General features: G+C 41.2%; 1 protein-coding gene across 7 annotated transcripts in view; it reads right to left on the reverse strand.

Annotated features, from left to right (window-relative positions):
- elavl4 (ELAV like neuron-specific RNA binding protein 4) overlaps positions 1-13,859 on the reverse strand; it is a 116,401-nt gene that overhangs the window by 66,169 nt on the left and 36,373 nt on the right. For all 7 annotated transcript variants that reach the window (XM_078561152.1, XM_078561148.1, XM_078561149.1 and 4 more), the window contains exon 2: positions 10,483-10,723. In XM_078561152.1, the coding sequence (XP_078417278.1) occupies positions 10,483-10,723 (241 nt within the window). The remainder of the gene's footprint in view (positions 1-10,482; positions 10,724-13,859) is intronic.

Here is a 13,859-nt window from a genome sequence, read left to right on the forward strand (position 1 = left end):
TTAAGAGGGAGTGGTGCAGGTGGAGCAAAATAGAAGGACAGGGATGGGTGGGAGCTCAGGAGAAATTTGACAAAGATGTCATAGGCAGAGGACAAAGGGAGTGTTCATGGTAGCGTTAAAGACTAAAGAAAGTGATGATAGTGACAAAGGTAAGATAGCAGAATGTGTTAATAGCAGAACAAGGGTGAGTTCTCTGTGAAAACAAAACATAAAAACAAATGACAGATGGTGCTGTGGAGGGGAAAGGATAAAAAAGAAATAAATAAATATAAATTGGATTAAAAAGGGGGTAAAGGTGGAGGAGAGTTCATGGTCTGAAGTTGTTGAACTCAAAGTTAAGTCCAGAAGGCTATAAAGTGCCTAATCAGAAGATGAGATGTTGTTCCTCCAGTTTGCGTTGGGTTTCACTGGAACATTGCAGCAGGCCAAGGATGGACATGCGGGCAAGATGGTGTGTTGAAATGGCAAGTGACAGGAAGGCCTGGATCATGCTTGCAGGCTGAGCAAAGGTGTTCCACAAAGCGGTCACCCAGTCTCCGTTTAGTCTGCCCGGTGTAGAGGAGACTGCATTGGGAGCAGCGAATACAGAGGACCAAATTGAAGGAGGTGCAAATGAAGTGCTGCTTCACCCGAAAGGAGTGTTTGGTGCCTTGGATGGTGAGGAGGGAGGAAGTGAAGGGGCGGGTGTTGCACCTTCTGTGATTGCGTGGGAGGGTGCTGTGGGAAGGGGATGAGGAGTTGGGAGTGGCAGAGGAGTGGACCAGGACCAGGGTGGACCCTAGTCCACTCCTCCGTCATCCTCAGCTCCCCATCCCCTTCCCACAGCACCCTCCCACGCAATCGCAGAAGGTACAACACCTTACCCCTTTACGTCCTCCCTCCTCATCGTCCAAGACCCCAAACACTCCTTTCAGGTGAAGCAGTGCTTCACTTGCACCTCCTTCAATTTGGTCTACTGTATTCCCTGCTCTCAATGCAGTCTCCTCTACACCAGGGAGACTAAACGGAGACTGGGTGACTGCTTTGTGGAACACCTTTGCTCAGACTGCAAGTATGACCCAGACCTTCCTGTCTCTTGCCATTTCAACACACCATCTTGCCCTCATGCCTGCATATCTGTCCTTGGCCTGCTGCAATGTTCCAGTGAAGCCCAATGCAAACTAGAGGAACAGCACCTCATCTTCCGATTAGGCACTTCACAGCCTTCTGAACTTAACATTGAGTTCAACAACTTCAGACCATGAACTCTCTTCTCCATCTTTACCCCTTTTCAATCCAATTATTTTTTAAATTTCTATTTATTTATTTTTAATTTAATTTATTTATCCTTTTTCCCCAACATCACTCTCCGCACCCCCCACCCACCCCCCCAACCCCAGGCCACCTGTCACTTGTTTTTATGTTTTGCTTTCATATAGCACCGACCCTTGTTCTGCTATTAACACATTCTGCTATCTTACTTTTAAAGAGGGTCACTCTCTTCAATCTTTAACACGTCCATTTAACATTCCCTTTGTCCTGTGTCCATGACACCTTTGTCAAATTTCTCCTTAGCTCCCACCTACCCCATACCTTCTATTTTGCGCCAACACCTCTTACAGAGTCTAAAATCCATCACATTTCTACTTCTCTTTAGCTTTGTAGAAGAGTCATACAGACTCAAAACGTTGACTGTTTCTCTCCACAGAAACTGCCAGACCTGCTGAGGTTTTCCAGCATTTTGTTTTTATTTCAGATTTTCAGCATCCGCAGTATTTTGCTTTTATCCTGAAGAAAACAGTTGATTTGAGGTCAATGAGCATCTTTAGAAAAAGGAACAAAAATATCTCTAAGAAGCAGGATTATGAGTTACAAAGATAATTGATGGTGAATGATTGCTTGATTTGTCTTCCAGAGGAGCTGAAATATTAATGCTCTCTAAAAGAGGAGACCAGCAGATGGTGCTGAAGGAAGAACATGATGAAATAATCAAACATTTACTCTAGGCAGAGTGGGTTAAATGCACTACTCTTATTTTATTAATTCGCTGAATCTCAATGTAAAGCTGTTAAACAAGCCAGCAAACCTTAAAAGTTCAAAAGGATGATACATGAGTTCATGAACAATGAGATGTTATTCTATGAGAGCAACTACAGGAGAGGATTACCATAAACAGATAAATGAGGGGAATATCTGCCAAAAGAAACACAGAAAAAGAGGCTTGCGCCTGAAGGTAAATTGATGTTTGATCAAGAGGAGGAACAATTGTTGGAGATATTCCAAACATAGAGCAGCCTCATAGGATGGTTATCGCGCATGAAGCATTACCAAAAATGTTTCTATATAATGATATGAGCACAATTATTTGATGATTTTTGGGAAGCTCTTAAAGAGTATCCCTCACCAGAGCTGTTCTGAGGTTCTGAGTCTTTACAAGTGTATTTCACTCTTGTTTTAGAAAGACAAAATATTTGGAGGATATTGGAATGAAAAGCTTTTTTGCACTGCTCTATTTCAGGACTATTGCTGTGCTATTGAAATTATTGTAGTTCCTGAAATGAGTTCTTATTATACCAATAAAAGTTTTAATCCTTCAGTACTCAATCTGCATCTTTGTAATAAATCTTAATACTCACAAAGCATTGAAAAATATTTCCCTATTATGGAATGAAAATGGCCTTCAGGACCAAGACTCATTGATGGGGAGTGGCGTCGCTGGCTAGGCCAGCATTAACTGTCCTTGAGAAGGTGGTGGTGAGCTGCCTTCTTAAATTGCTACAGTCCACGTGGTCTGGGTACCTTTATTGACATGCCAGCAGTTTTGATACAACTGAGTGGCTTGCTAGGCCAATTCAGAGGGCATTTAAGAGTCAACCTCAATTCTGTGGGTCTGGAGTAACATGTAGGCCAGACCAGGTAAGGACAGCAGATTTCCTTCCCTAAAGGCCATTAGTGAACCAGATGGGTTTTTGTGACAATCAACAATGGTTTCATGGTCATCATTAGGCTTTTAATTCCAGATTTTTTATTGATTGAATTCAAATTCCACCATCTGCTGTGGTGGGATTTGAACTTAGGTTCCCAGAGCATTACCCTGGGTCTCTGCATTACTATGCCACCACCTCCTGTTTTGTTGGGCAGCTTTTCCTAAATAATTCTTGTCCTTTGTTGGTGTTCTCTCCACCTGTACCATTTAGGGCATTTAGCTTTCCTCCTCATAGCTTTGATTGCATCTTACTCTTTTGATTTTCTGGCAATAATTTTCTCTCAATCAACTCCATCAAACTCAGGTTATCTGATAATGTTCTATTTGTGGAACCTTGATCTTCAAAAATAGGCTGCTATGTTTGTTAATATAACCATGACAGCATTTCAAAAGTAACCCATTGATTTTAAAGTACTTTGGGATGCCCTTCTATATAAATGCAAATATTTTCTTTTCTTACTGAGGTTAATTCCCTCCTTATCCTTTCTTTTTTGTCCCATTATGCCACACAAAGCATGCCTCCTGTTGCTTTTGTAATTGTACAATTCTATCTCAATTTATTTTGAAGAATTCTTCTGCATTTGCTGATGTACAGTCTGTTGCACGAAAGGATGCTATTCTAATAGGATACAGGATATAATCTCTCCAGCCTGCTTCTTTGACAACTCTACAATGTGCTCTCAATTGGTGTCATTTGGTCAAGGGGTCTGTCAAAATATATAAGGAAATTCCATTCTTATCTTCCTAATTGTATTTGGGGTATCATTTGCAATTATTTTTCTTCCTGCTCCCACACTATTACCTCTGGAGTCCCTCAAGGATCTATCTTTGGCCTCTTCTATTTGTCATCTACAAGCTGCCCCTTGGCAACATCAATTCACATGAACGCAGATGACACCCAGCTCTACCTCACCGCCACCTCTCTCAACTTATGCACTGTTGCTAAATCATCAGGCTGCTTATCTGACATCAAGTACTGGATAAGCAGAAAGTCCCTCCAATTAAGTATTGGGTAGACTGAAGCCACTGTTTTAGGTCCCCACTCCAAGCTTCGTTCCCTAGCTACTAACTTCATCCCCCCCTGACAACTCTGAGACTAAACTAATCTGTTCGCATCCCTGGGCCTGAATTTTCGCTCCCGGATTGGGAGTAGTGTTGGGGCAATTCTCAGCACCACAAACCCAACCTAGGAGTAAGTGCCCGGAAATTCAGATTTTTTTCTCCGTGAACCCCATAGCACCTCATATCCCGCATGCCAACCTATGCCCCTCTACCCACCTCCCCATGGTCCCCATACCTTTCATGCCAACCCATACCCCCATCTGATCCCCATAGCCCTTTATCGCCCCTATGCCAACTCATGCCCCCCCACCAACCACCCTTTGCCATTAAGACGAACATATGAATTAGGAGCACAAGTAGGCCACTCAGCCCTTCGAGCCTGCTCTGCCATTCAATAAGATCATGGCTGATCTGATTGTAGCTTCAACTCCACAATCCTGTCTAACCCCGATAACCTTTCACCTCCTTGCTTATCAAGAATCCAGCTACCCCTGCCTTAAAAATATTCAAGGGCTCAGTTCCTCAAAAGGCAGAGGAAGCAGCGTTCTAAAGACACAAATCCCTCCGAGAGATAAAAATTCTCCTAATTTCTGTCCTAGCTGGGTGACCCCTTACTTTTAAACAGTGGTCTCTAATAGTAGATTCTCCCACAAGAGGAAACATCTTCTCCACATTGACCTTGTCAAGACCCCTCAGGATCTTGTATGTTTCAATCAAGTTGCCTCTTACTCTTCTAAACTCCAGCAGATACGAGCCTAGCCTGTCTAACATTTCCTCAAAAGACAACCTGCCTAATACAGGAATTAGTTTAGTAAACCTTCTCTGAACTGCTTCCAACGCATTTACATCCTTCCTTAAATAAGGAGGCCAATACTGTACACAGTACTCCAGATGTGGTCTAACCAATGCCTTGTGTAACTGAAGCATAAACTCCCTATTTTTGTATTCAATTCCCCTCACAATAAATGATAACATTCTATTAGCTTTCCTAATTACTTGCTGTACCTGCATACTAGCCTTTTATATTTCATGCACTAGGACACCTAGATTCCTCTGCAATCTGCCACCATTTAGATAATATGCTTCTTTTTTATTTTTCCTGCCAAAATGGACAATTTCCCATTTACCCACATTATACTCCATTTGTCAGCTCTTTGCCCACTCACTTAACCTATCTATATCCCTCTGTAAAGAGAAACAGAGTTAACGTTTTGAGTCCATGTGACCCTTCTTCACTCTCCACAGATGCTGCCAGGCCTGCTGAGTTTTTCCAGCATTTTCTGTTTTTATTTCAGATTTCAAGCATCTGCAGTATTTTGCTTTTATATCCCTTTGTAGCCTCCTTGTGTCTGCTTCAACACCTCACTATCCTACTTATCTTTGTGCCAGCAGCAAATTTTGCAACTATACTTTCGGTCCCCTCATCTAAGTCATTTATATAAATTGTAAAAGTTGAGGCCCCAGCACTGATCCCTGTGGCGCACCACTTTCCTATACCATGAGCGTTTATTTTTTGCAATAATCTTTGAAGTGGCGCCTTGTCAAATGCCTTCTAGAAATCTAAATACAGTGCATCTACTGGTTCCCCTTTATCCAAAGCATATATTACCTCTTCAAAGGACTCCAATAAATTGGTTAAACATGATTTCCCTTTCACAAAACCATGTTGACTCTGACTGATTACCCTGAATTTTTCCAAGTACCTTGCTATAATGTCTTTAATAATAGTTTCTAACATTTTCCCTGACAGATGTTAAGCTAACTGGCCTATAGCTTCCTGCTTTCTATCTCCCTCTCTTCTTGAATAAAGGAGTTACTTTAACTATTTTCCAATCTAATGGAACCTTCCCTGAATCGAAGGAATTTTGGAAAAGGTCTGATTGTGTAAAAATGACTGTCAGGCTGTTCTTGATTAGTCTATGGGACAGCTTTCCTAATTTTGGCATGTCTCCAGGCGTTAGGGAGGAGATTGAGTTGATTGACCTGCCTATGTCTTTGTGTAACTAGTGCCTTGGTCGCTGTGGTTTTATTCTTTCTCGCCTTTTATTGCAGTTACAACAGAGTGGCTTGCTAGGCTATTTCAGAGAGCAATTGCTGTGGGTCTGGAGTCAGGCTAGACCAGATAAGGATAGCAGATTTCCTTCCCTAAAGGACATTGGTGAACCAAATGGATTTTTTATGACGTACTGGTAGTTTCATGGTCACCATTCTAGATATACCTAATTAATTGAGTTTAAATTCCACAACTGCCGTGGTGGGATGTGAACTCGCACCTTCAGAACATTAGCCTAGGCCTGGGCCCGTGGGGGGGGGCGGGGGTGGCAGTGGCAAATCTTGGTGGCCAGGTAGGAAGTGACAAAGTGGGGTGTAACATCTGGGGGTGAAGGGGACCCCTTGAAGGATGTACCCCCACTTCCTTCCTGTCTTTTAACCAGTTGGATTGAAAAAATATGAAAAAATAAAAAAAAAACAATTGCCTTCCTACTCCTCCACACACCAACCATGGAAAGTGTAATATTCCGGTCAACTGGCTTGTTAAGAAGCTCAACTGCACATTAATTATTTTTTAAAAAATGGCAGGCAGGCTGGGCCGCCCTGCCGAAAACACCCATGGCTTGTGGGGGTGGTGGGGGGGCCTAAAATCCAGTCCAATGTGTGACATAACTGCTATCGTTTCTGGTAAATAAATAAAGAGCTCACTGTCATCCTGCTATCTGGCATGATGAGCAAGCTGCAGCAGGTGTGACCATGGATTTCTATTCCCAACCCACTGTTCTCTTCCCTCACCTCAGCCTTCCCCTTTTTGATTTCCTACTTACAGACAGTGAAAAACTGTTGCCTTCTTAGCCACAGCACAGCCAGGAGGAGTTAGAACAGCAGCACAGCACTGTTAAAGAGGCCCCAATCACTTGATCTCACACTCACAGCCACAACTCAGGTACTGGCACTGCACTTACTTTAAAGACAAGTTTAGAGTTGGTATCTGCGCTTGGTGAGTAACTGGACACTAGTGGGTTGCAGCAGGTCAGGGACAAAAGCATAGGTGGTATGCTGTTCATCAGAGGGGGAGGTTGCAGATAAATCTGCTACAGGGAACTCATATGAAGTCCTCCATGGGGCTGCCGACAGGAGAAAGTTGATGGGGATGCACACCAAGATGCTGGGTGTATTGGCTGGCCTGTCAGGCAGGCTCCTGACCCTGTTAAGGAGCATGGAGGAATCCATAGTTTGCCCTCTGTGCAGCCTCTGCTGCATCTCCCTGTTGGGTTGCAGACTCAGAGGCACTGCAACTGCAGTCCCATAACTGTTGCAACCTTTGTGTAGACAGGTCACGAAATCCTCCACCTTCTCTGTGATGAGGCAATACTCCAAATCCAGGAACTCACCACAACACCTCAAAAAACAATTCACAGTACTTCTAAAGACTTTGCATTGGCAGACGTTATTCTAAATGACCTTACCTGCAAGTGTCTGGCCCTTTAGAAGATGCTAATGCTGGGCCTCTCTTACAGCTGAACACATATTATTTGGTGAGCGACAAGCGAGTATGCTGAATGGACCTGTGTGGTCCAAGTTTGTAAATTGAGTGTCAAATCAGCTTGTACGGCTGTTTGATGTCATGACAGCACCAGTGGGGGTTAGGTTCCGGCACTTGGAGGGAACGGGTCTCCTCCCAGCATGGGGCGCCAAATGGATCCCGGCAGAAGGAGCTGGAGGCATTGCACGCCCTACTCGGAGGGTCTTCAGCTTCCATAACACCATATCCAGCAGCACTATGGATCCAAATTTCACCCCCAGAAAGTATTAACAAATCAGAAAAAATACAAAGGTTCAGGATTCATAAAGCCAAGCTAAATTTGTATTGGATCAACAAAGTGTGCAAGGGATAACGAACAGTTGTTGGTAAACCTTATGTTTCCTCTGCCAGTAGGGAGGAGGGAATGATGAAGGGTTGGCAAGAGAAGTGCACACGGAAGGATGAGTGAATATTCTGGGGTCCTACTTGATTACCTTTGGAGATCAAGGATATTTAAGCAGTGATTCTTCAGTAGATTTAATGCATGATGAAAGGGAATGTACAGGATTCATGGTTTGATGGGACAACTGACCACTTCCCATTGCATGTTTTCTAATATTCTTGGTTGGGTGGTAATGTCTCATGTTGGTGTATGAGAACCTTGTGTCTCAAAGGAGGATGCAGATTTCTCTAATTTTTCACTGGGGACTTTTTATTGACATTCCTTGTGAAAGTAGGTGGGAATGGAACCGAAGTACATGATGGGTAATTTACAAAGAAACAAAAGGTGGTATTTTATGCCTCCGCCTCCGTGGCATGTTTGGAGGCACAAATGGCAGTCATGAAGGGATTAATGTCTATAACGTTATTGGAAATTACTTTTAAATTGGAATTGCAGTAGGGCCTGTGTCTATGTGTGTGCCTTAATTGGCTTAAAACCAGCTTGTCTGGGTGCTTTGATGTATAGTAGTTTGAGATGTTAATTGGAAAAACACAAGGAGTAAAAAGTAAAGTGCAATTTGCATTTGTTGAATAAACCATTCAAAAGAATGGGTAAAATCTTGCACCTAGCTGGGAGACACCAAGCAATGTATTTATATTACTAATAAAATTGGTGGAATGAAAGGATTATTGTTAAGAGGGATAAAATTAAAAGCCTAGGATACAGTGGAAAATCTACATTCAAAGGGAAAGCTAGGTATAAACAGGAGTTGTGTGTGTGCAGGTCAGAGGCATTGAACATCTAACCAGCCTGTAAGCCTACAACTGTCTGCAAAGGAACCAAATTGCAAGGGGCATCATTTTGAATTTGTAAAGTCAAATGTGCTTTGCCTGGTGTCTGATTAAAGTCTATGGGTTATTGTTGCCTTGGTGAAGATTTACCTGGGAGTGATTAATTTGAGGACTTGTTTAAAAGTTATTATGGTAGTAATTTGTAGACATGTCTACGTGCTTAAATTTGTTGGTAATTTAATAAATGTTTGATTTAGTTTTATATAAAAAATCTCTTGAGGCTTGTTGGCTTTATTCCTGAATTCAGAGCTGCATCTCAAACATACTAATTGAAAATATAGGTTATGACAGTTGTTCAAGTTTCCCTCTGGGATTTAAACAACTTAGCCTTTACTAACTGCTGTGTCATAACAATGGCATTTAATCATGCAGAATGGTAATGGTGGAGACAACTTTTTTGCTTCCATCACGATTAGTTCCATGGCAGGAAGGTCCAAGGATGGCCTTCCCACTCCACCACCAATTGAGGCCTTTAAGTGGCCAATTAATGCCCACTTAAGGCCTCATCTCGCCACAGCAGATATCAACCCAGTGGCGGCTCACCATGCTGGAAGCACGACAAGCAAACCCGTGCAAGTTGCTTATGGTCTCCCCGGGGGCGGGATCCTTCATTCAAAGGCACTAAGTGCCCAATTAGGGGACTCAGCATTGGGAAGGGATAGGGTTCCACTGAGAGACACTCCCCTGCCCTGGCTGCTGAACCCCCTACACCCTTCTCCCTGTGACCTCAACCCCCCGAAGCCTCTCCCGCCATCAGTAACCTCTGACCTGAGTCGCTTTGCAATCTTGGACCTCCGGTGGATGTCATTCCAGCAGCAGCCATCACCTCCCCAGTGGCGCGGCTGAGCAAAAGAGCTGTCAGCTTCTGTTTGGCCAGCAGCCCTCACCGGGTGGGGCTTCCCATCTCCAGGGTCCTTGATCCTGTGAAAGGCCCACCGATGGCCTGTTAATTGCCTAATTGGCTCATATTTTGGTGGGTCTTCCCCAAAGGAGGCAATGTGAGTCTCTTGCCACCAGAGCCCATTGCCTCCACAAAATCTGCCCCCAAATTATGCTAAATATAAATTACCAATTCTAAAACTTATTGGGGGCAATTCTCATCTTTAGTGGAAGCTGAAAATCAGTAGTGCTGAATCAGTCGCCTGATTATACTTGGCAGCCGATTTACCTTTTCATTTTTGACTTCATGGAAAAGAAAATTAGAATGGTATATAGAGGGCAGTTGATGTACTACTGCCGTTTTTCTGCCCCCATTGAAAGTGAAAATTATCTCATTATCTTTGCACTTTCATCATAGCAGTCGTCACATTATATATTGAGTGTTAAATATGCTTCCATTGTCTAAATATTTGTGCTTGTAATTTTGGCACAGGTTTTCTTGTGAGAAATCAGTGGTTATTTTCAGTGAAGTGATGTAAATCGCTAAAAATGGCTATTTATGCCATTACTATAACTCCCACCATAGTCACAGCAGCAGACTGGAAGAAATTCAAAGCCTTTCCATTTAGAACTTAAAACAGGCAAATAAAATCAAAACTATACAACCAATCATATTGAACTTTACAAATTGAAAATGGTGCTTGGATCTGTTTCAACAGAATTGCTGTGCCTTTACACTTCATTGTCTATTTCAGTCCAAACTAACCTGTTATTTTATCTCGAACAAGTTTGCATGATTCGATTTCACCGATGCTTCCAAACAAACTTCTGAATTCTTCCTGTGTCATGTTTTGGGGAAGATAGTTGACTATGAGGTTGGTTTTGCTGTCATCTGTAGGAGCCCCTGTCTGCATAGGTGATGGACAATTTCTACTGTTGCTTGATGGACCATTAGGTGTGTTGGAAGTAGGGCCATTTGACACCTGAGGTTCCATGGTGCTGATTATCTAAGAGAATGCAAAGTGAGTATTAGAATTCCATGCATGATTACAACAGAATAAACATTCTTCCAATAGTCAGACATGTCTGTCAGTACAGAATATGCAACTTTGATTCAACTCTTTTAAAAAGATATGAATTGTAATTTCACTCTAGTAATATGCCCGAGAACATTAAATATAGAAACTAAGTGTGATCTCACACTGCTTAAATCATAGCCAATTATATATTCTGCCAGTTTAAAATCCATAATTTGAGATAAACGTACTGTGCCTGTGGAAATGAATGGGTGAAATCAAAGAAGACCAGCATGGATTTGTTAAATGTAAGTTGTGTTTGGCAAATTTAAGAATTTTGTTTTTGAAGAAGAGGATTGGATAGATAAAATATATATGTTGTATATAGATTCTCAGGTGTTCAATAGAGTTTCTCTTAAAGTAAAAAATTAGGCACATGGTACAAGAAGAGTAGCAACATGAAAAGAAAGTTAGTTGATGGGCAGGAATCAAATGGATAGGGTAACTGGATGTCGCTCAAGTTGGAAAAGGGTTGGCAGCGTTATATGGTCAATAATACGTTGAGATCAATGTTGTTTGCTCACAGTATTTATAGATGGTGTGAATTTGGGCATAAGGAAAAAAGTTCCTAAATTTGTTGCTGGCACAACAGTGAGAGATTATGTAAATAGTGAAGAGGATTGTAAAAGGGTTAAGGAAAATCCAAGTTAGTCATATTGACAGGTTAGTCAAATGGATCAGTGTAGAGTTATGCTTTTTGTGAGAAAGGAAGGAGTATTTCCTCAATGAAAAGGCATATATACACGCACACACATACATATTATATATGTGTGTGTGTGTATATATATATATATGCGTTTCATTAAGGATATACTCTTTCCTTTCTTTCTCATTTATATATGTGTAGGAAATTTCCTAAGGGATTCTCCTGATCGACTGCCATAACATGGATACATGCAAAAAAATAAGGGGGGTGGGGTTTCTGTCAATCTTCCACTGAAGTTATTATGACAGCTGTTTTGGAACCCCTGGAGCAATTTCCAGCAATAATTCTTAGCAAGAGTGAGTGCAGATAGATGAAGCCTTAAAAAGTTAACAGCATTTTTTGGTTTTACAAATAAAGGCATAGTGGGTAAGCAAAAACAAACAATGCTAAGTTTATAGAAAACTTTGGTTAAGTCACAGATGGAGTATTGTATACAGTTTTGAGCATCCCATTATAGAAAAAAAACATCAGGAGCATTGAGACTGTACAACTTAGATTTACCAGAATAATACATGAGGTGGGAAAGAAGAACTGATGCTGTTATCACTGCAACATTGATGACTAAGAGGAAATAAATAATTTAAATGCAAAATTATGCAGGGTTTTGATAGGTTGAACAAGGAAAAAGTATTTTCTCTGGTCGGGGAGTACTGACTAATGACCTTTGGGAGAGAAATCATGCCATCCCCTACATGGTCTGGGCCACGTGTGTCTCCAGTTCCACACCATGTGGTTGAATCTTAATGCCCTCAGGACAATTAGAGTTGGGAATTAAATACTGCCTTGCCAGTACTGCCCACATGTCAAGAGCAAACAAAAACTGTCACTGACCATAGGCCATCAATCATAAAACTATCACTAAGAGAGTAAGGAGAGTGGTTAGGAAAACATTTCTTTGCTCAGAGGGTTGTTGGAACAAGGAGTGCTTTGCCACAGGGAATGGTTGAGGATGAGAACATTGCATCTTTTACAGAAGAATTGAATAAATATTTGAAACAGAGGAAGACATAGGTTTATGGGACGAGGGCAGTAGGTTAAGCATAGAATTGCTCCAACATGGAGCAAGTATGGACATGATGGGTTGAATGTGCCTCACTATGTGCTGTAAACCTTCACAGTTCTATACAAGATAGTCCATTTGTCTGTTAGATCATTGGGAATAATTTTAACTTTGGGGGATGGTGTGAAACAAGTGATCTCGGATCTGCTGTCCATTGTGGAAAGTAAAATCCTCCAGCTGTACTATGGGCAGATGATCCAATGTTGTCTGCCGTACAACATCACCTGGAATTAAAATTACTCCAATCGAGTTTTCTGATCTGAATAGCTTTCTTGCAAACTTTTAGGAATGAAAAGCTGCTGTTCTTTAATGAAGTCTGGATTTGAAATGCTGGCTAAAATTGCAACTGCTTTGTTAGAGATCAGAGTTTAAGATTATTACATAGCAGTACATAAGTGTAACAACATAACAATGACACATTATGAAAGATCACTGTAAAGATGAACAAATAAGCGTTGTCACAATAAAAGTTTACCTTAAACTGCAGTGATCATAATAAATCTCAGTAGTTAGACATCATAAGCTAGCCCCTGTAAAATATTTTCATTGTAGTCTTCTTCATGTCGCTTTGCTTGATTTTTTTTCATTAGTTTTACAAAGTGAAAGAAATTTTGCAGCAAATGTTTGTCGAACATCACTGGCAAATCTTTCATGTTCAGTGCAGTCTTCCATTTGATTCGTAACTAACATTTTTCATTTGAATAAACAGATTTCAAATGTAAATGAAAGGCTTTATGTACCAACAATTGAATAGGACTACTGCACATATACATACATTGAAGTGACTTAGTCATACAACAGACTATAGCAGTAATTGAAATGTCAAAAAATAACCTGCAGTTTCCTTTACAGGCTGCACATCAAAATCTCACCCAAAATTACAATATGTCCTCATTTAGACTCACTTTTAAATATCCATTCTCATACACTCAAATTAACTCGATAATTTCTCCATGAAACTCAAGACAAGATGCAATTACCATTGTGCAGCTGCAGACTGTGGCATCAGAAGAACACACTGCAAAGCTATCACTGTTTAGTTGATCACAAGCACAGCACTGTTTTTTTAATCAGATTATCGGTGGAGCAGGTACGGCTCACTGAACTGCCAATCTACAGCTCTCTCCAATACTTCTGAATTTTATTACAAAAAGTCAATTTTAATTACTGAATAAAATGTATTCTAAGAGTGTTTATGGTTGAAAAAAAATCTTCTCTGGAATGTTTGCTCTTTTCAGCTTACTAGTAACTGCCTTGAAATAATACTTTAATTTCCATATACTCCATTCTCTTCCTCCCAA

The sequence above is a fragment of the Cetorhinus maximus genome, chromosome 17 (genome assembly GCF_964194155.1).
Source record: "Cetorhinus maximus chromosome 17, sCetMax3.hap1.1, whole genome shotgun sequence".
Classification (NCBI taxonomy): domain Eukaryota; kingdom Metazoa; phylum Chordata; class Chondrichthyes; order Lamniformes; family Cetorhinidae; genus Cetorhinus; species Cetorhinus maximus.